General features: G+C 39.9%; 1 protein-coding gene across 1 annotated transcript; it reads left to right on the top strand.

The window, feature by feature from the left end:
• Positions 1–16,928: 16,928 nt before the first annotated feature.
• LOC113578981 (snaclec convulxin subunit beta-like) lies at positions 16,929–18,150 on the top strand. The gene is made up of 3 exons (XM_035528560.1): positions 16,929–17,244; positions 17,369–17,526; positions 18,124–18,150. Exons 1-3 carry the CDS (start codon positions 16,929–16,931, stop codon positions 18,148–18,150), a joined length of 501 nt encoding a protein of 166 aa, XP_035384453.1.
• Positions 18,151–23,822: the final 5,672 nt, after the last annotated feature.

The raw sequence follows: 23,822 nt of genomic DNA, 5'->3' as shown, positions 1-23,822 counted from the left end.
ACTTAAGCACATTCCTTTAGTCCAGCAAGGTCAGGATTATCTCTAGAGGTCCAACTTCCAAATATTGAGCGTCTGTGGTGCCAGATCATGTATACAACCTTCCTTTTGCTAAAGAGCTTGCAAGAGTATCAAATCCTCTGAGATACTGATGAAGAATGGATACGCAATGCTTCAGTTTACTAGAGATGTGAGAAGTTACCACACTCTTCGTCTCTCTCTCCTACAGCCTTGCAAAAAGCTTTGTGTGTGTGTGTGTGTCTGTGTGTGCGTGTGTGTGTCTGTGTGTGTGTGTGTCTGTGTGTGTGTGTGTTTGTCTGTGTGTGTGTGTGTGTGTGTGTGTGTGTTTGTCTGTGTGTGTGTGTGTGTGTGTGTTTGTCTGTGTGTGTTTGTCTGTGTGTGTGTGTTTGTCTGTGTGTGTGTGTGTGTGTGTGTGTGTGTGTGTGTGTGTTTGTCTGTGTGTGTGTGTGTGTGTGTGTGTGTTTGTCTGTGTGTGTGTGTGTGTGTGTGTGTGTGTGTGTGTGTATGTGTGCGCGCGCACGGGTGCCTGTGTGTGTGGGAATCATTATCTTTACAGGGGTGTTATCTCTTAAGTGTAAGTGGCTCTGTTTATTTGTTTGCCTGTACAGGTGTATTTGTTTCTGTGTCTGCTCTAGACCACATAGAAAGTACACTATCCTTGTTTTTGCACAATGGAAGGTCTTATTACACTGAGAAAACATATTGATGGTGTGTGGAGCCAAAGCCAATAGTCTGAATGGGAAATGCTTTGCATACACTGGACCAAAGATTGGATTCAGATGTCCAGCAAAACATCATTCATTATATTTCATAGTGAGTCAGTAACATGTTCAGTGTGAGTTATTAAAACATCCAAACAGAGCAAGATGAAAGAGAAGTGTGATCTCATAGAGTAGGCTGTCTGCACTATACTCCACCCACTCCATCTATTTCAACAATCCAATTAGCCATTCATCTGTCTTATACATTCATCTATCCATCCTTCCATCCAACCATCCATGCATTCCATCCATTAATTCCATCCATTTATCCATTCCATCAGTCCATCCATTCATGGATCTGTTCCATCCTTCTATTCCATACATTCATCTCTTCCATCCATTCTATCATCTGTTCATTCATCCAGTCCATTCGGTAGAGGCATAATTCATATATCTATATATCCATTCCATCTGTGCATCCATCCATTATCTCCATTTCATCCATCCATCCTACCTCCTTCTGCCTTCCCTTCTTGTTTACATCTGTATATCATGCGTGTTAGGATACATTCATATACACTGATGATGTTTTAGAGCCAGTAGGTTTTTATATCTCGCTTAATATGGGTAGGTATTTACCCGAGAGAAGAAAGAGTAGGAATAGTGTGGTTGTCGCCCTTGGCTTGCTCACTGGGGGCTTTGTAAAGCTGCTTTGTGATAACACCTGTTGTAAAAAGCGCTATATAAATAATTTTTTGATTTTTGATTTTTGGTTGTCATGCAAAAGACTCACATCACTGCTGAAACAGTCCCTAGTGCATTTATAATCCAACATCAGATGGAAATAAACTGTTCTTGACTGCAATGAGGCACATTGGACATTTGTATTTAGTAAAATTATTAAATGGCATAATCTATATACAGTTTGTATTTAAAAAATAAATTACTTGCTAAAACATGTGTGATGGAAAATATTATTCGATCATGTATTATCGTGTGATTCATATGTAATGATTCAAATATAATCCTATATACACCTGTAGGTGTCATAAAAGAGGGATTAGGTTTATCTTGCAAACTGTGTCCATCCTGGTGAGTGCAAGAATGTTCATCGCAATAAGGAGCAGGACAGAGCACCCCTCCCTGGATGTGAGGTTTAGATATAAGGAGCAGAGCTTTTGCTGTAGGCATTATCTCTCATGTAGCTACATTTTTTCAATTCTTTATAATAAATTACTCTTTTAATCACGTCTGACTTGCTGTTTATTCAAAATTCAACCAGAGAAATTGGCGTAGTGGGCAGGATCAGCGAGGGGCACCACGCGGAGCAGCGGTGACTGAACTTCGAGGACGCTCCTCAGAGAGAATATCTCGACTGAGCTGGAGAAAGAGGGAAACCCACAAGAATACGGGAAAGTACCTAACCAGGGAGTGATGTTCCGCCTGACTCCGGTGGTGTACTCCGCCTGATCCAACGAACTTAAAGTAAGTGGTGGAAATAGTAAACCAATCTTTAAAAGTACAAATAAAGCAATCGGCCAGAGTTTGCCTGGGGTCGTGCCTGTGTGTACAGCATAGTAGAGGAATACTAGGGATGACAGAAGGAGTCTGGGACTCCAATAGCCTAAAAGAGTTAGGCACACTGTGTAGACGTACAAGTGTAAGGGAAAATGGGCCCGGGCCGGACAGGACACCCCATAGAGAAAAGGGGAAGCTCTGTAAACCAGCACGAATTACTGAAGCAGAATTAAATTAAAGCAACGTTAGAGACGTGATTATCAGAAGAAAAAAAAAAAGGGGGGGGGGGGGAAAGGGGAGAGAGTCACCCGTACCCATATTATTTATATTATTTGGTCATATTGCAATTACGTTTGTGCAATCACCCTTGCCTACAACAAAAAAAAAAAAAAAAGAAAAAAAAAAGGGCAAAGTAAGGAATATGAATTTAGCAAAGACAAGTTTTCTAGTAGCCTGTTCTTCCAAATGAGTAAAGACTATGGGGAACATGTTGCATATTTACTTAAATTGGTTGAAAGAGTAAAGGTTAAACCAAGGGAGGCTGATAAGAAAGCGTGGAAATATTTTGACAAGAACAGTGAAGATATGCTGGAAAAGGCAAAAATGTGGTTAGAGGAGGCTGAAAAAAGACAAAGAAAGCAGCACGTAGGGCATAAAAAAGGTAATAATGAGGTGTCTCAGTGTGTTTCCTTAGCTGATCCTGACCTCGATGCCACCCCGCCGAGAGCCCCCCAGCCGATTCAACAGCCACAAGCGTCAACAAACCCACCTCCATATCCTGAGCCAGGGACTTCATCGCTAACATCAAAGCTGTCTCTATATGACAAACCAAGACGACAACTGGAGGCAATAACCTCAACAGTGGCTCATCGCACTCAAAGTCACACCACTACAAGGCCATCTGCAGAGCCTGAGGCAGGCTGCGCCCCGCAGTTCCCGATGGTGGAGGTGTCTGGGCCAGAGGTGTTGAGAGAAGGTTTAATAGAATGTAGAATGAGACCAGGGTATGGGATAACAGTAATTGGAGTGGGAGGCCATCCCATCATTGAAAGGATGTCCGAGCCTCTCCAATGTAGCTTAGGAAATAGTCAATTCAAACATAGCTTTTTGGTGTCAGAAACATGCCCAATTAATTTGTTAGCTAGAGACCTAATGTGTAAACTTGGATGCACAATTAGCAGCAACCCAGAGGGGTTATTTGTCACGTGAGAAACACCCACACAGGGAGTTCAGTTAGAAGTGGGGGTCCCTTTGTATGTTTATGAATTGCAGTGCACTGCTGAGGAAGTACTAATACATTTTATGACTGAAGTTACTAACACGCTACCTGGTGAGCTGACGGTTAAACAAAGTGACTCTATTCACTGTACGATGGAGGTCCATGAGGGACCAGATGTTGATTTTGAGCAGAAATTTGACTTGGGGGGGCAGCGACAGTTTGATTATCACAGCTATAGCGTGGGACTGCGAGTGGGCTGCGGGAGTGGTGCAGCTCTCGGCTAAACAGAAATCTTTATATTCCGTCTCGCATGCGGCGCCTCGTGTGTTGCTGGCTAGCGCACATGCCGACCCAGACTGGCAGAGAGTAGGATTATGGACTAAACGCGTGTTGAGCGCAACTGACTGGGTAAAGGAACCCCAGTGTGAAATTATGTACAGCTCGAGCATAAGAGCGTAGAAAATGCCAGCCCAGTATAGGTTAAATTGCAAAAGCGGGGTCGAGCTTGTGAGTCCAAATATGACGATTATGGCAGCCTCTGTTACCCTCTCAGAGGAAGAGGAGGAGGAACTGAAAACAGTTCCTGCAGTGTTATGGGCACAGGGAAAAAATGATGTGGGCTTAATAAAAGGATGCGAGCCTTGGGGTGTCCACATCACCCCAAAATCTGATTATAGACCACACCAACACCAATACCCTCTGAAACCAGAGGCAGCAGAGGGTTTTAGGCCTGTGTTCCAATCATTAAAGCAAGCAGGAGTAATCGTGCCATGCCCAGACTCACCGGTACGTACTCCAATCTTCCCAGTCAAGAAACCAGGGAAAGATGAATGGAGATTTGTGCAGGATTTGCAGGCTGTCAACGCGGCAGTACACCCTAGAGCCCCAGAAGTTCCAAATCCGCACACCATTCTCTCTCAGATCCCACCAGACAGCAAGTGGTTCAGTGTAGTCGATTTGCCCAATGCTTTTTTCAGTGTACCTGTGCACAAGGATAGCCAATTTTGGTTTGCGTTCACCTTTGAAGGAAAGCCATACACATTCACGAGGTTGTGTCAGGGGTATGGTGAATCACCAACTATTTACAATGCCGCCCTACACCGAAGCCTAGAGGCTTTGGAGCTCTCTGAAGGAACAGTTCCACTGCAATATGTTGATGATCTCCTAATTTGTGGAAAAACACGAGAAGCGTGTAAACGAGCCACGGTGGCACTGCTACATCATTTAGCAGGGGAAGGCCACAAGGCATCCAAATCTAAATTACAGTTTTGCAAGCAGCAAGTGCACTTTCTAGGACATGACATTACCGAACAAATGCGCATGCTGACTAAAGACCGAGTGAATGCTATTTTGACTATACCGAAGCCTACGACGAAAAAACAGCTGCTGTCCTTTTTAGGCATGTGCTCCTATTGTAGAACGTTCATACCATCTTATGCAGAGCATGAGGGGCCACTCAGGAATATAATACCGACCAAGGGGTCGAATTCCTCTCAGTTAGAGTGGACGCCAGAAGCTGAAGCAGCCTTTACAGCATTGAAGCAATTATTACAGGTCATGCCCGCCTTAGGCATCCCAGACCTCAGTAAATCATTCGAACAGACAGTGGATGTGAAAGGACAATACATGACAAGCGTTTTAACGCAAAAACATGGGGACAAACAGAGGCCAGTAGCCTATTTCTCAGGAAAGCTGGATGCAGTTGCAGCAGGCCTGCCATTGTGTATAAGAGCAGTAGCTGCAGCAGAAAAGGCCCTAGTAGCATCCAGAGACATAGTAGGGTATGCTAATCTGACCCTACACGTTCCCCATGCAGTATTGCGAATATTGCAAGACCAAAAGGTGGCACATTTATCCACTCAGCGATGGCTCAGGCACCACACTGCTTTATTGGACATGCCAAACGTTACTGTGAAACGATGCACAACCTTGAACCCCTCCACTCTACTGCCTACAGAGGAGGAGGGGGAGCCCCATGACTGCCAACAAGTGTTAGAAATTGCAACATCTCCCAGAATAGATTTAAAGGAGGAACCGATACTTAATGCGGACTTGGAGTTGTTTCTGGATGGCTCAGCCAAACGTGACTCTCAAGGCACTAATCGAGCAGCATATGCCGTCGTGTCACACACAGAAGTGGTGAAAGCAGAACCACTAGCATGTAAGCTAGCACAAGATAAAACTGTGAATGTTTGGACTGATTCCAGATATGCTTGGGGAGTGGCACATGACTTTAGGGCCATTTGGAAACATTGCAACTTTCTCACCAGCTCAGGAGCAAAGATAAAAAATCACCGCCTGGTAGCAGAACTATTGGAAGCAATCCAACTGCCAAAGGAAGTAGTAATTATGAAGTGTGCCGCACACAGGCGGATGACGCTGTGTCGCAAGGAAATGCTCATGCGGATAAAGTGGCTCAACTCACAGCCACTCAAACCACAAATGGCACAAGCAGATACTGAAACCAGAATAACTACCAAAGATATCCAAAGACAAGCCATTCCACAGGATTATGCGAAATGGAAAAAGGGGGTGTAAACAAATAGGCGGGATATGGGTACACCCAGATATGAACAAACCATGTTTCCCCACAGCTTATATGAATAGACTAATTGAGATTCCTCATGGGAGGAGTCACATGCGCAAAGGGGGGATAGTGGAGAGTACAACGAGACATTGGTATGCACCGGGAATAAACACACACACCCAAAATTTTTGTTCCCGATGCCTGGTATGTGCACAAAATACAGCGCATGGAGACAATCATACCAAACATGCACCCGCCGGACACCCGCCGCCTAGTGAACCATTTCAACATTGGCAAATAGATTTTGTAGAACTAACACCAGCAGAAGGGAAGAGATACATGCTTGTGTGTGTGTGCATGTTTAGTAAATGGGTGGAGGCCTTCCCAATGGGAAAACATTATAGTGATGCAGTAGCAAAAGTGCTACTGAGAGAAATTATTCCCTGGTGGGGGTTGCCGCAACGAGTGTCCAGTGACAACGGAACACCCTTCGTACACGAAGGGTTAAAAGCTCTGACTAAATACCTAGGAGTGGATATGAGAAAACACTGCAGCTATCACCTTGCTAGCGCAGGGGCGGTAGAAAGGGCAAATGGAACCATTAAAGGGGGATTAGCTAAAATGATGCAGGAAACAGGCATGAATTGGGTCAAATGCCTCCCCCTAGTCATGTGGCAATGTCGAACCAGGCCGCAGGCACGAACAGGCTTATCAGCCTTTGAGATAGTGTTTGGACGGCCTCCCAACATAGGGGTGGGACCGCCCGACTGGGACACTAACCTGATCAATGAGTCACTTTTGCAGTATTGTGTGTCTCTGTACAAATCTCTCTCCCATGTGTCTAAGCAGGTGAAGGCAGTCCTTCCTGAGGTGACGAATACTCCCCTCCATACGCATCAGCCAGGCGATTGGGTGCTGATCAAATACTTCAGAAGGAAGCGGTGGAGTCAACCCAGGTGGAGAGGGCCATTCCAAGTGCTACTGACGACCAACACTGCTGTCAAAACCAACGAAAGAGCCACTTGGGTACACCATACCCACTGTACCCACACTCTGTCTCTGTATATTGTGTGAACAAAACGACTGTTGAAATGTTGCTTCGTGACCTGCATGTGTCGTAAAAGAGGGATTAGACTTATCTTGCAAACTGTGTCCATCCTGGTGAGTGTCCTGGTATGTGCAAGAATGTTCATCGCAATAAGGAGCAGGAAATGGGTAAACGGGATGACAGAGCACCCCTCCCTGGATGTGAGGTTTAGATGTAAGGAGCAGAGTCAGTCTACTCCTTTAGAGCTTTTGCTGTAGGCATTATCTCTCATGTAGCTACATTTTTTCAATTCTTTATAATAAATTACTCTTTTAATCACATCTGACTTGCTGTTTATTCAAAATTCCACCACACATGCTTCTCAGAAAAGAGCTATGAGTACAGTTGTAAACAGGGTTTGTAAATTATTAATCACATCAAAAACCTATTTAGCTAAGTAAAAGGGTAGAGACAGATCCAGGTGTGGGTCTGTTAAATGAAGTGAACTGTAACGTCTGTTGTGGTGATATGACAGTCAGGATGGCATTAAAATGCAACAATGAATAAAGCTTATTTTTACTTGTGGAATGTAAGTGACAGTGAATTGCAGTTGTGATGTTTTACACATTTATCCAGTTAATAAAGTCATTGTGAACATTTTCTGTTCCAAGGCATCATTACAGTGACTGGGTCATGCAGCTGAGTATCATTTCAGCAAGCAGCTTTTCATACTCTTCAGTCTCTAATAGTATCTGAAAAACCATCAGTTCCTAATAATAAATTTAAATGCATCAGTCCCTAATAGTATCTGTAGAACCATCAGTCTCCAATAGGTCTGTATAACCACTAGTTTTATAGAACAGTGTGTGTCTTTATGTACTGCGTTTGCAAATTCTTAGATTATGCGCAGAGGTTTCTCTTTTGGCCTTGGTATGGCTTTGCCATAATTGGCTTTACAACGCTTTTTCTTCGCTCACTTCATCCTGAAATGTAACTCTCATTCAGATTAAAGCCTTTTTGAGTTTCATCTTGGCATATATGCTCATGAGCTCTTTACATTAAACCTCACAATGTAACATCACCACAATGAGAGCTGTCTGTGATTTAAAAATTCTACTCCATTCAACAATAAACACCTCATCATGTGTTTATTAATTATTTCTATATCACTGAATAGTTATTAACAGAGAAATGTCTTTATACTTGACAATATATAGCTAGCTGCCATTTGACACTTTTTTATTTTTATTTATTTTTTGCTGTGATTGCAATGTTTTTCTACAGAATTGGTTTTGGTGCATGTTTGTAATCATACTAAATACATAGTGTCCAATGTGTATGTCTGCAGATTAGAACAGTGTATTGCGATCTGATATTTTAACCATACAGGACTCCAACTCAGCACTAGTGAGTTTTTGGTATTACAATGGAAACTATCTCTGTCCTTCTTATTCTCCTCTCACGTAAATATCTACTAATAATCAATAAGGTTGAAAAAACCTGTTAGATCTGAACATGATCAATATGAATTCATGATTTAATATGCTTATGCATATTTGATGATTAGTTTCTGGTAGGATAAATAAGTCTTGCAAAGTCAAAAATGTCTGGATACCAACTGCTTTCAGCTTCCAGTGTATGTGGCATACGGATTAACGTTATTTTTTCTCAATGTTATCAATTTAGGATGTGCAACACGTTTAAGGCTGAAACTGAATGTTTAATGCTACATTTTTAAAGCAGCAATAAATAAATGAATAAAAAGCACTTGCCAATAATGCAGTGAATTTATGGAAATGGACTAGTAATGGACTGGTAAGATTTATGTTTGCTCTTGCCATACTTGACTCATTACTTCCCTCTAGTGGTAATGATTAATCCTGGCAGATTTTACATATCTCGTTTGCTCTAATCACCGTAGTGACTAATCTGACTAATATGGTTGCATTGGCCTCTATCGCAACCAGCCCAGTTGTAAATAGTAATGAAGTTACATTCAGAAACATGGCAGGAGAATGAGACATGGCACAGTAACACAAACAAAAATTATTTTGTGTTATAAAGAAGGTCACTATTGATGAACGCATCTGATATCAATGTATTTGAATGCATCTGATATTTGGTACTGATATCAATTACACCCATAACCATGGTTACAGGTGAATAACAAGTCTATATTATCACTTCCCTCAGTTATCATGTAGTGCTTGAGAAAATGGCCTGGTATGATGCTCAGCAATACTGCAGGGAAATCTACACGGATCTGGTCAGCATTAAAGATCAGGAGCAAAATGAAGAGGTGAAGCTGAAAGGAAAGAACAGCATCATGTCCTTCTGGATCGGCCTGCTGTGTGATGTCTGGGAGTGGGCTGATGGAGGACTCTCTGGCTACAGGAACTGGGGAGGTGATAACTCTCAGCCATTTAGCTGCGTAGAACTGGTGAAAGAAGAATGGTCTCCAGCAGAGTGTAATGATCCTGCATATGCTCTGTGCTACAGCAGTAAGTCGTGATTTTACTAACACAAAATGTTCTCTGCAGTCTAGATAATTATATTATCTAAAGAACTATCTCTGGTGTCACTCTAAACCATCCTCTTCTGCTGGGATGTTTATGTTTATCCATGGCAGTATGAGCTGGGAGAGAGCTCTGGACTACAGTAAGGAAGGTAACAAGACTGGTCTCCTACGCATTGAGTCTGACCTCTACCAGAAAAAAGTGGGCCTGTGTGGGTGGGGCTTAGACAGAGCCTACTCTTTGAGTTCTGGATTTGGTCCAATGAGATGGCTGTGTCACACTGCACCATCTGTTATTATTATTATTATTATTATTATTATTATTAGTTACATTTATATAGCACCTTTCTCAAATTCAAGTATGCTTTACAAGCATATCAGCATTTGACACACACAAGTGGCAACCAATTTTTGCACAGCATACTCTCAATCAGAAACCACAGCCCCCGGGGGTACTGCATCGGCTGCAGGGGAAGGGGAGGAGGTTGAGACCAGGACAGAGCACCAACCATCTCTGGACACACACACAGAGCACCAACCATCTCTGGACACACACACACAGCACCAACCATCTCTGGACATACATACAGAGCACCAACCATCTCTGGACACACACACAGAGCACCAACCATCTCTGGACACACACACAGAGCACCAACCATCTCTGGACACACACACAGAGCACCAACCATCACTGGACACACACACACAGCACCAACCATCTCTGGACACACACACAGAGCACCAACCATCACTGGACACACACACAGAGCACCAACCATCACTGGACACACACACAGAGCACCAACCATCACTGGACACACACACAGAGCACCAACCATCACTGGACACACACACAGAGCACCAACCATCACTGGACACACACACAGAGCACCAACCATCACTGGACACACACACAGAGCACCAACCATCACTGGACATACACACAGAGCACCAACCATCACTGGACACACACACAGAGCACCAACCATCACTGGACACACACACAGAGCACCAACCATCACTGGACACACACACAGAGCACCAACCATCACTACACACACACACACAGCACCAACCATCACTGGACACACACACAGAGCACCAACCATCACTGGACATGTATACATTCACACACATTTATATATATATATATATATATATATATATATATATATATATATATATATATATATATATATATATATACTCTAAATTGTCCTGTGTGTATGTGTATATATATATATATATATATATATATATATATATATATATATATATATATATATATATATATATATATATATATATATATATATATATATACACATACACACAGGACAATTTAGAGTATCCAGTCAACCTAACCTCCATGTTTTTGGACTGTGGGAGTTACGGAAAGATGTGTGTGTGTGTGTGTGTGTGTGTGTGTGTGTGTGTGTGTGTGTGTGTGTGTGTGTGTGTGTGTGTGTTTGTGTGTGTGTTCCAAATCCACTGCCAGGAGTTCCACCCTGATTGAGACTCCACCGCATTCCTTGCTGGGTTTCCCAGCCAACTGTGTTGACCCATTCATGCCCAATCATGGAGCGAGACAGCCCGAGCATCACCTGTCTCACTACTTCAGTGCCACAGAAACACAAAACAAAGCTATGAGTGGTGTGACAAGGACTGTACATTTGAACTCAGAGCTTTATGTGAAGTGAAATAACCCAGCAGTCTTCTTCAGTCATTCACATACATACCTACACACCACACATCCCAACACTTTGTGTCCGATGAGTGTAAATTTAAACTTTTCTGAATTAAAGTGATGCAACACCAAACTAACCACCTTGTTTTAATACAGTATATAACAGAAGAGCGTACACCCATGAACAATATCACTTAAATGTCAAATGTCTCAAAACTGTATGACCTCTTAATAATTGCATTATTTCAAAGTTGACAAATTAGAGTATTTTCTCTTATGAACATGTAGTGAATCAGGAGCCAGCCATCACATATAAAGCCATGAAAGGATAGAACATTAAACACACATTTAGCAAAGCTTGCTGTTTTTATTGTTTTAACAAAAATAATAAATGCTTTACAATAGAAACATTAAGTAGCCTATATATAATAATACTAAGGATAGAACAAAACTGTTAGTAGTCTAATTTACACTGTTGTCCTGAGTAATGTTTAATGTTCTGATAGGTATATTTTACAGAACAGACACATCTATCATATGAAATTACACCAATTATATTAAATTCTATTTCTGCATGTATTGTTTAACTAAGTTAATTCAATTGATATATTGAGGTATGATTGAAATATGTCATTATAAACAGTATGTGAGATGACTTTGGGAAATGAAAAAAAGTAAGTTAATGGCATTTTGCAAATTTGACAGCACTTCAACAGAAATTCAACTCTATGTTGATTTAACCCTGAATCACACTGACAAACTGTACTGGATCAGAGTAGATCTATCCTATTCTTTGACTGAAGGGGAAAGACAATACTCCTGTTAACAATACTCCTCTTAACACAGTCCTTAATGATAATGTGTGTGTCCTTTATATAATGCAAAACCATGAAAAGAGTTTTACATTTTATTACATATCAGAGCCATGAAATGAAGTCAGTATAAAGGAAGAAACTGCTGATAGGCAAACAATACGCAAATGTTTCTAAAAGAAACAAGACCTGCTCACAGAGAACATCACGTAACTGCTAGTCATCGATGGATTTGAATAATGCAAATCACGAATGTCTTTAAAAATAATGTTAATGAATCCGTTGGATGTGTTAAATTCAGCTGTTAATTTTTTTCTGCCATGCCAAAATATCCATCCATCCAGCACGTAAGAAACAACAAACAACAAACGGACAAGTCTGTGACTGTACGCCTTTAAGGTGTTTTTAACAAACAAATGTTTCTAATGAAGTGGGTTGTGAATGTATTTGTAGTAGTCAAAAATGCTTTGAGGTTCCAAAAAAAAAAGGTCAAACAAAATGCTGCCCATTCTACCAAAAGTCATTTTGACATAGCTTTTCATTATAACTTTAGTTGAGGCTACAGATAGAAACTCATGGTGTGAAATATATTTGATGAACCTCCTATCCATGTATACACATTCATTATCATAGTTTGCTTTTTAATGGGTTCCTATAAGAAGAAAGCGGTAATCAACACATTTATAGCATTTGATGAACCGCTAGCCTATAACTTCATGCAGACTGATGAGTGAGTACTATAGTGTACTGTATTGAAGTGTAATGTGTTGTTTATGTGTTTATCCTTTATTACATAGCAGTTCTTTATATGTGGTATTGGTTATTTGTTAAAACTGAATGCCTTTAAATGATTGAAACTCTTTGGATTATTTATATTGTGCATTGCCTCTGTTAATAAGGATAAAATGATCAATAGGCTACTGAAAGGATACGCAAACACTACTTTTCATTATAGATTCTGCTATCAGGATTATGTCCTCCTACATGTGGAAGTAGCATATTCATAAGTCTCAGTTTAATCATTAATCCACGAGGTCTGTAATGGCCAAATGGTCTCTAGGCAACACCTGTCATTTTCTTTTATGTGTCTTTTTTATACACTTTGAATTGCCAATGTGTATGACAAGTGATAACATATCTTGCCTTTTAATTTTTTTTTTACTTTGCGCTAGCAACAATTGTCCTGTGCAAGCTCTTAAAACTCGATACCTATCGTCTCATTTCTGCTTTAAACATGTGACCTTTCTGATGTCACCTGTTAAATGTCAACAGGATGAACAGAATGTTTTTAAAGGGCTTTAATTGAAGAATACTACTCCATTCAATACTAAGCATCTTTTCGGGTAAGACTGGTGGAATACGTCTATGTTTTTCTTTAACTAACTCTGTTAATGTTTTTTAATATTCTTGGCTATTAGTTATTCAGTTGACAACACATAGCTCTTCTGTTAGGAACACATTTACATGTTTGTTTTTTTTAAGCCAAGCTGGTTATACCATTTGTGCTAACCACTGTAAAAACAGACAGTGATCATTGTCCTTCCCCAGACTCGGACAGATACAGCCGATGTTGGATTTCACTGCACTTTGGAATTTGATGTTGTGAGTACTCCGTGTGGCCATGGCAAGCATCCATGTCCTCCTCTTTCTCCTCTCAGGTACAAATCTACTAATAATAAGTTTTGAAAATCTGCTGGCTCTAAATATTAAGTGTATGACCCATGTAGATTTAAGGCATATTTAAGGTGGATTTAAGGCAGCAAAACTGAGTTTCTTAAAACTACTACTGTTACTACTACTACTACTACTACTACTACAACTACTAACTATTACTAATTATAATATTAAGCTTTATTTGTATAGCATGTTTTAAGTGGGGTTTTGACATTTTTATAAAATAAAATAGAAAAAAACAATAGGAATAAAATAAATTTAAAAAGAATGAAAAAAAAAATTAAAATAAAACAGAAAAAGCAAAGAAAAAATAAACTGGAATAAATTAAGATGAAATTAAGATGATTTTTTATGAAGAAAAAATATTAGAAAAAAAGTACAGAAGTCGAAGAAGACAATACATTAAATACCCTGTAACTCTTCTCTTAAATGTATCTAGGTCAGTAAGAGGCATCAGGTCATTAGGCAAGGAAACTGGCAAGGAATTCACCTCTTGAGTATAACTAATATTACTGTCAGTAGATCTGAGAGCTCATGCAGGTCATACCTAATAGCCAATGCACTGTGGTATAGTGTCATGGAGGCATTTGAAGGTCATTAAGAGTATCTTAATGATCAATTCTGAAACACACAGGCAGCCAATGCAGCTGTCCGAGAAAAGCTGAAATATGCTGAATCTTTTGCATGTCAGGATTCTCATCACAGCATTATGCACTGTCCGCGAGCTAGAGATAGAGTTCTCAGGTGGGCCAGAGAAAAGAACGTCACAGCAGTCCAGACAAGCTGACGCATAAGCATGGATTCGTTTCTCCCTGTTGTCTGTTGAGAGAATGTCACACACCTTAGCATTTTTTTTTTTTCGATGGAAATCCTAGAAAGTAGTGGATCAAGGTGGAGGTTGCTTTTAAAAGCAATTGGTGAGAATACTGACATAGTGCTGCTCTCATCACCGTGGACACGGCGTTCGAGGGCGAGGCAAGATTTGTTTACTTTGTTGCCCCTAATGGAAAATATTCTGCTACCTAAAAGTCAGCAAATTCATTACATTTGTCATTTAAGAGTTCTGATGGGGCATGAGGCGCAAGGTTAATCAACTTATAGATTGTGGTAAATGGGAATTTAGGGTTGCAGGAAAGAATTGGAAAGCAAGCTTTCCTAGCTGTATTTGTTTGGGTTTTTAAACAGAAAGACTTGCTCAATGCCAAATGCAAAATCTATAATACAATAAATACACAGGACATGACTGTATGAGCGTAATGTATGGGAATGGGTGTGGTGCAAAAGTGCACAAACCTGGGCAAAATAACTGTGAATTATATATGGAACCCGGTACAGCAGCATAGCATGTTTGTGATTGGTAGACTGTCATTATTAGTAGCACTGTAATAGAGGATCCTAGCAACCTAATAAACATTCCCTGAGTGATAAAGGTCAAAAGAATGAGTGATGAGCGTTAGCTGGCTCCTGAATCCTGAGAGCTTAAGACTAATAGCTGTTGCACTGCTTGCATGAGTGAGTTAGCAAAAATGCTTTGATATGAATCAAAACAACAAAAAACAGTCATGTTGTTAAGAGGGCAAAGTGTATTGAAGAACCAGGGTAGAATACAGTTCACAATGAACTTGTTTTTACAAAGCAGGTTTATTTATGCTTTTTAAAGTTTTATTCAACTTAGTCAAAAGGGGCCACTGTTCAGGGACTGCAAATGCATGTCTTCTCTCATTCTCTTATTCTGCTCTTTGCTAACACATTGGCACATCTCTAGAGAACTGATTGCTTCTAATCATATCTTCAGTGTTCTGTGAGTAACTAATAAGAGAACTTTTTTCTGCAGTCTTTTTGTCTGCTGCAGTGCAAAGTCATCTCAGAACATTCCACATCATTGGGACTGAGAATCTGACTCAGTCTGAGGCTCAGGCAGCGTGCAAAAGAAACTACACTGACCTCGTCACTGTGTACAATAAGGAAGAAAACACTGTACTGGCTAATCTGACGAAGACGGTCTATCCCAGTACTGCCTGGATTGGGCTCTATCGCAAGCACCCCAGTTATAAATGGTCTAATGGTGAGGCAGTTACATTCAGAAACATGACAGAAAACCTTGTGACACAGATGTGCTGTGTAATGAAGGCTGATGGTGCCTGGGATTGGTATCAGTGCACAGCGGCAAATCATTTTATGTGCTATGAACAAGGTAACTATAAAGATGTTTGAACTATATTGACTACTTTATTGATTTAACCTTTTATTCTAAATATATAGTTAAAGATAGTTTTGTCTAATCATTTTATGGCTGCAGGTATGTACCACAGTTATCATTTAGTGCTTGAGAAAATGGCCTGGTATGATGCTCAGCGATACTGCAGGGTTAACTACACTGATCTGGTCAGCATTAGAAATCAGAAGCAAAACGAGGAGGTGATGCTGAACGGGAAGAAAAGCATCACGCCGTTCTGGATCGGCCTGCTGTGTGATGACTGGGAGTGGGCTGATGGAGGACTCTCTGCCTACAGGAACTGGGGGACTGGTCAGCCTCGATCAGAATCAGACTGTGTATGCATAGAAACAAGCAAATGGATCTCAGTGCCATGCAATAGTTATATTAATTCTGCTCTGTGCTACCGCAGTAATCTCACAGGTATCAGAACACATTCCCACAGCACTAGAGAACATGCCTGATGGCTTCTAATCATAACGTAGTGAGTAACCAACAAGAGAACCTTTGCTGCACTCTTTTCTGCAACAGTGGTTTCTGCTGCAGTCCGAAGTCGTCTCAGAACATTCCACATCATTGGGGATGTGAGTCTGACTCAGTCTGAGGCTCAGGCAGTGTGCAGAAGAAACTACACTGACCTGGTCACTGTGCACAGTGAGGAAGAAAACACTGTATTGGTTAATCTGACGAAGATGGTCTATCCCAGTACTGCCTGGATTGGGCTCTATCGCAATCAGCCCAGTTGTAAATGGTCTAATGGTGATGCAGTTACATTCAGAAACATGACAGGGAACATGACCTGTGGAACAGGGGCCAACTGTGTTGCCATGAAAGCTGATGGTGGATGGGAGACATTTGAATGCACAGAGAAAAGAGATTTCATGTGCTATAAATACGGTAACTAGTGACCTGACTGGAACTGTCAACTAGAAATTGTTTGCTCATATAAACATTACAAATTTAACTGAATAGACTGTGTATACCTTTGACCTCTACAGATGGTATTAGATCCATGCTCAGTTATCACTTAGTGCTTGAGAAAATGGCCTGGTATGATGCTCAGCAATACTGCAGGGAAATCTACACGGATTTGGTCAGCATTAAAGATCAGGAGCAAAATGAAGAGGTGAAGCTGAAAGGAAAGAACAGCATCATGTCCTTCTGGATCGGCCTGCTGTGTGATGACTGGGAGTGGGCTGATGGAGGACTCTCTGGCTACAGGAACTGGAGAGGTAATAACTCTCAGCCATTTAGCTGCGTAGAACTGGTGAAAGAAGAATGGTCTCCAGCAGAGTGTAATGATCCTGCATATGCTCTGTGCTACAGCAGTAAGTCGTGATTTTACTAACACAAAATGTTCTCTGCAGTCTAGATAATTATATTATCTAAAGAAATGTCTCTGGTGTCACTCTAAACCATCCTCTTCGGCTGGGATGTTTATGTCTCTTTCAGCATCCATTCACGTCAGTGATGACAGTATGAGCTGGGAGAGAGCTCTGGACTACTGTAAGGAAAATAACAGGACTGGTCTCCTACGCATTGAGTCTGACCTTGACCAGAAAGAGGTGGAGTCTGAACTAAGAAGGAATAATGTCTCTGGGCCTGTGTGGGTGGGGCTTAGACAGAGCCGACTCTTTGGGTTCTGGATTTGGTCCAATGGGATGGCTGTGTCACACTGGACCAACTGGCATGGAGGGATACAGCCAGAGCATCACCTATCTCACTACTGTGGTGCCATAGAAACAAAGGATCAAGTCTTTGAATGGCATGACAAGAACTGTAGATCTAAATTCAGAGTTTTATGTGAATTTAAATAATACTATTTTGTTCTATTGTTCAGTGTCTTACACCTACATACATACACATCTCGCCACACAAACTCTTCAAAGCTGCTTTTTGCTTTGGCACAACAAATCTGAATTTACCTTTAGTGCTCTTTTTATTTACTAAATTATGAATTAAGCACTTTAAGCACAATTAAGCACACTTAAGCACTCCTATCGTTCAACGTTTACACTACACGTCTGTTCAAAAATGAAGTCATGCCATGTGTATCAACTGGTTGATCTATTTGTCCACTTCATGCTGGGGGAGGATTTTCACTTTCACAACCTGAACAATCCACCTCCCCAACACGCTCTTACTAAGAGGTCTGATGATGAAACCAACATTGTCTTCCCCACACCTGTGTTTCCTGGTCATTTCAGCATTTGAGGACGTTCTCTGTCCCATGAACATTTTAAGGAATCACACTTATGTGGCTTGCAAATACATAAAACAACCACTAATCTGTTTCTACACTTTGTCAGCAAAGACATTCATCATGTTAGATTATTTTTATTTTTTTGGATATTCAAAAATTTTCAGATGTCACTAATCTAGTCAAATTGCATGTTCCTGAGCTTAATCAACAGAAAACAACTAACAGTTTTTATGTTAAAATGAGCAAATACCAAAAAAAAAAAAAGGGTAAGTTAGCTTTTTCCCTGTTACCTTTTTAATCGTTTTTGTACATATGACACATGAGGACAAGCAGAACCTGTCAACCCTGTTACACCTAAATCATGCAGAAAAGAATAAAAGATTTGTGAAATTCAAAAATGTATGAAATTGTTATTAAAATCTTATAGGAATATGTGCTTCATAGCCAGCTAGCTATGGTAATTTGGTACGCTAATCATCTACTCAGCTATCTGGGTAAGTATGGATGCTGACCCTGAGAGAAGGCATCGATATTTGAAAAAAGAGGGTGAACTGGAGGCAGGAAGGGAAAAATAAGAGCATTTATAAACAGAGAGAGAGAGAGAGAGAGAGAGAGAGAGAGAGAGAGAGAGAGAGAGAGAGAGAGACTGAAACCTAGAAGATGGAGAGCTGCCCAGCAGGAGTGTTGTATGAAGGCTGCCACAGCATCCACCAGTATTACTGCAACAGACAAAACCCATTTAACATGAAATTCAGGCAGGGTATTCAAGGTTGGACTCTGAGACTTTTTACACTACCGTTTTTCCAACTTCTCTGTGTCTGACTCTCAACCATTTCACTGCGAGTTATACTGTGTATGACTATGTATGTGACAAATAAACCAAACTTGAACTTGAACTCTGTCCTGTAGTGTGCTTCATTCAAAAAGCAGTCTGGGCTTAAACACTCCTTATGAACTCAGCATGAATGCAGTAGGTTAAATGGACAGATATATATATATATATATATATATATATATATATATATATATATATATATATATATATATATATATATATATATATATATATATAAATGGGCAGATACATTTTTTCAGATATAGTTTTCCATGTTTTCATGGATGTTTTTAACACCACTGTACACAAACCAAACTCATATTTTAGAAAAACAAGGACATTTTTTTTCATAATATAAGCCCTTAAAGGAAGCACTAGGTGATATGACTAGTGTCACTCTTGCATACCTTTCTTTCTTCTGATTTATTTTGGTTTATATTCTATACTGAATGGCTACAAAAACATGCATATATGAATTTTGATGTGTGCTTGAATCTTAGACACTTTCATGGATAAATATATCTATTATATTTTAAAGCTATAGCTAATTAATAAAGGTTAGCTGTAATGCTGTAGACCAGTGTTTCCCAACCCCAGTCTTCAGATTAATACTTCAGTACACCTGAGTCATATCATTAGCAGGTTTTCAGCCTCTTCTTGAGCTGCAGAGAAGAAATGCCCAAGGGATATAACTGGGAAACCCTGTTGTGTAATACCAATCCAGCAGCTGAATCCTTTCATCTCCACACCTGTTTCTCCCCGCCTTCTGCCACTAACTATCAGTAATTCCTATTTTACACATAAAAATATTTGTATTTTTCAAATATATTTTAATATTTAAAATTGTTACACTTTAACATATTTTAGAAATATGATTGTTTAATGAATTGTCTGCAGAGTATTTTGTGAAATTGCTGCTTATGAATTTCATAATTGCCTAAGATGATAGCCTTAGTAAATTTGTTGCTTGCAAAAATGTATCATATTTCTTTTGGTCATAACCTTTAAACTGAGTTTTTTTTCAAAATACTTTAAAACACTATTATTTCAAATCAGAGTAAACAAAATTCCAACAAACATAAACCCTGTTGACATTGTCAACCCTGTAATATTATATATATATATATATATATATAAATCATATTTCTTTCTAAAATCTGATCATATTGCTTCATTTTCTTTAACAAATAAGAAGGCTGGCGTATGTGTTGCTTTATGTAAAGACAGACACTATAATAGGTTTTAATATATTTACTTTTTGCAAAACCAGTTGTTATTTATTAGTGACTTATGAAGTGCATTAAAGAAATATCCTATTAATTCATTGCAACCTATTCCTTTCAGATAGTCATAACAGGGTTGACATCTGAGAAAGCATAAAAATTTTTAAATTTACATGCATATAATATGCTGAGATGTCCCAGTTGGTTTTTCTAATAGTTTAACATGTCTCTTATTCAATGTAGTAGCAGGGATTAAATGTAAAACTTTATTAAAAGTCACCACCACTAGATGGCGCCATAGCCATGACCTGCCTCATCAGGAATTAACAGTACAGTAAAATCTTTTGACTTGATTTATTGTGACACAGAAAACACTAGTCAAGACAGAAAAAACATGGAAACACACTGAAGATTACATAAAATGTATAAAGATCCATTTCTGTCACTGCAGTCCTTTAACAATGCATGCTGCAAAATAGCGCGTACACTGATTAGGATCTAAACGGTTTTACCTTTTGTTCTCTGCCACTTTAAATCCTGCTCAGAACAAAGCATCTCTGTTGTCTCCATGCTGTCTGGGGGTGTACGTGAAGAAATTTCATAGTATTAAGATAATCGCTATCTCTTCCTGTCCCTCTTGGCTGTTATTACTGTGGAGATCAGTGGGGTAGGGTTTGGTGTTCAGATGTACCCAGTCGTAATCAAATTGTCTCAAAACAATTTGCAGCTACGTCTATGATATATAGAATTTCCAAGTGACAATTTCCAAGTGACAGATTTGTATGCAAGTAATATAAAACAACCAGGCAATCAAACCCAAGAGGTAGCGAGCTAAGAGAGCTTTCAAAACAAAGCAAAGGTATGTAACAGTAGGCAAACAAGAGATTTGAATCATTCATGGTAGTGAGCAGCTAGTCATGCTACCCATTCCTCCAGCACCTACCAGCCATCGGGACTGGCTGCCCATTCCCAAATGTGGGCTTCTGGTGTGAGCTCTACCAGTCGTCAGTCTGAAGGGGGTGGTGCACATAAAAGCCAACGGTTTCCAACCTCTGAATTCCGATGATGTCCCAAAATGCAAATTCTCCAGCCACTAACAGCTTTCAGTACATGAAGGCTGATGAAGGAATCTGGATGAGGAATCTGGGCATGATCCTGGGATGATGACATCAACGAAGAGGTGCAGGGGAAATAGGAATAAACAGACAGGATATGAAACTGGAATCTGAAATCGAGTGAGTATCTGGAAAACACAAAACAGATAAACAACACACCAAAAACACCAGTGGACATAACATAGTCCTACATTTGTAAAATAATAATAATAATAATAATAATAATAATAATAATAAAAGTATTGGGATTTTTAAATTAATTCAAAACGATTGTAAACCAGTGTAAGAATTCTGAAAGCAGAGTAATATATGTAGAGAAATGTGTTGTCATTAGACTTTGTGGCACAATGTGAGACATAATGCAGTTGCAGGATATTTTTTAGTAAGTCCACCCAACAGAGCATTACAGGAGTCTAACCTCCAGGATATACATTCATGTATCAGCTTCTCTGCATCAGAAAAGAACACTGAATACTTGATTCCTGATACATTTCTAAGGAGACAAAATAGGCCTTGCAATAATTAAATCAAAAGTGTCAAGTCCGTCATAATCCCAAGATTAGGAAATGGTAATATTTTAGATCAAATAACTGATTACATGGTTCCAGACATCTCGACTGTATTACCAGTAAGCAAGGCCTCAAATATGCTCATCATGTCATGTATGTAAGTGGGGTAATAAACCTAAAGCAAGCTGTGAAGTTTGGAAGTAGTGTTTGGAAGTAAAGACACGTTTCATTAGCATAACAGAAAAAAAGATGTGATAATGATGGAAAATAGAAGCATATAAATAATAAATCAGATGTGACTGCTAAGGCTGAGGTAAAATCGAGGCTAGATAAGGTGCTTTTACCGCAACTTCCACACCTTATTTTCACCGACTAAGATACCAACTTCAAAAGAGATGATACCTCATTGAAATACAGAAGCCTTGTTGATAATTGTCCTAATAAGAGGGCAAAAAAAACCTCAACACATTTTAAAATGCAAGGCAGGCAGAGGGTTGAGAACTGAACTACACCATTTCATTTTACAACCCTTAAATAGCTCATTCTCACTGATCTCAGCAGAATTACTAAATGGAGGATCATACTTAAGGAATAACAGAAAGAGAACCAGATGGTGTGGGTTCCATTTAGACAGCACGGCCTAGCCAGTGCCATCAAACCTTTCTTCTGAAACAGCTCAAGGAAATAACAAGAGAGGTGCACGCAAACAAGAGGAGGCATCATACCACATTTATTTGGTTTGAGCATATGACCTCAGGAAAAGGATGCCTAGGATTGCCACTTTATTTCTATCCATGAAGGGAAGTAGTAGGAGAGATCAACGGCGAGGAAGAGTGAGAGGAGGGCCGCGCCCAGTGACGGTTTCAAATTAAATTCAGCCCTCACTACCTGAAAATGTCCCCAACCTATGGCAGGCATGATAGAGAGATCAAATGGCAGGCATGATAGAGAGATTACAGTTGCATTTAGGCAGAACTAATAGCTACTCCCAGTGTAATATATTAAAACGGTATATGAAGAATTGACAGCATAACCATAAACAAGCTGTTTATAAAGATTACAAAATAATCAATTTATGGGTGTGGAAAATGTAAGTTTGATGCCAACTGTTTTAATATGGAAAAGGGTGATAGAAATAGTGGGGAAGGAAGAGGAGAGTGCAGGATGAGGATGAGGATGAATACGGTAGCAGGGTGATGGCCCAGCAGGGGCCAGAGACGGCCCCAGTGAATTAAAGTTGGTTGCACCCATGTGTGGTTAACAGCAGCCCATTTACATGCCAATTTCTCTGCCAGTGGGTTGTCAAAGCCAGTTCGAGAGAGCGAGAGCGAGAGAAAAAGCCACCACTACACAGCACAGATCACTGAAAGGTATGAGTATAAAATGTGGGATGTGAAACTGTTTTCATGTGTGCTATTACTGCCTCCTGTGTACCACCTTCCTCACTTGACCCAAAAACTACAAGGACAACCAGGACAAATACCTCACTGGACATAGAATAGTTACAATTTACAAAAAATGCAATAGAAGTTATTATTGACATTACCATCAAATTCTAGGACCAATGCTCAGGGCTGTAACCAGAACCAAAATGTCTGAGGTCCGTACTGTAGACGTGTGGCCTACTTCACACAAGGTTTGCTTTGGCACTTGGACAGATTTAATCCTTGACCAAAAGTGCAACTCATCAAAACGTTTTTTTTTTCCCAGACGTTTGCAAGTTAATATTAATATTAGAATATAAGGTGTGTGGAATACAGATGTATTTAAAGAGAACACATCCCTTATATACACATACACAAATAGTGGCGTTCATGTTATTGCCTCGCATGGGTGTCAAGACATGCTGGGAAGTGGGGGTGCTAACCTACCCTCGGGAGTGTGTATAAAAAAAAAAGTATAATGATGAGACCCATTAAACTAAAATTAATACACACACAAAAAAGCAGTTTGATTTCAATCAGTTCGATCCCAACAGCAAAAGTGGCAGCACTATCAAGTCAAATGAGAGTAGACTGATG

Source organism: Electrophorus electricus, chromosome 7 (genome assembly GCF_013358815.1).
Source record: "Electrophorus electricus isolate fEleEle1 chromosome 7, fEleEle1.pri, whole genome shotgun sequence".
NCBI classification, from domain to species: Eukaryota; Metazoa; Chordata; class Actinopteri; order Gymnotiformes; family Gymnotidae; genus Electrophorus; species Electrophorus electricus.
This window is presented reverse-complemented; position numbering and strand designations above follow the sequence as displayed.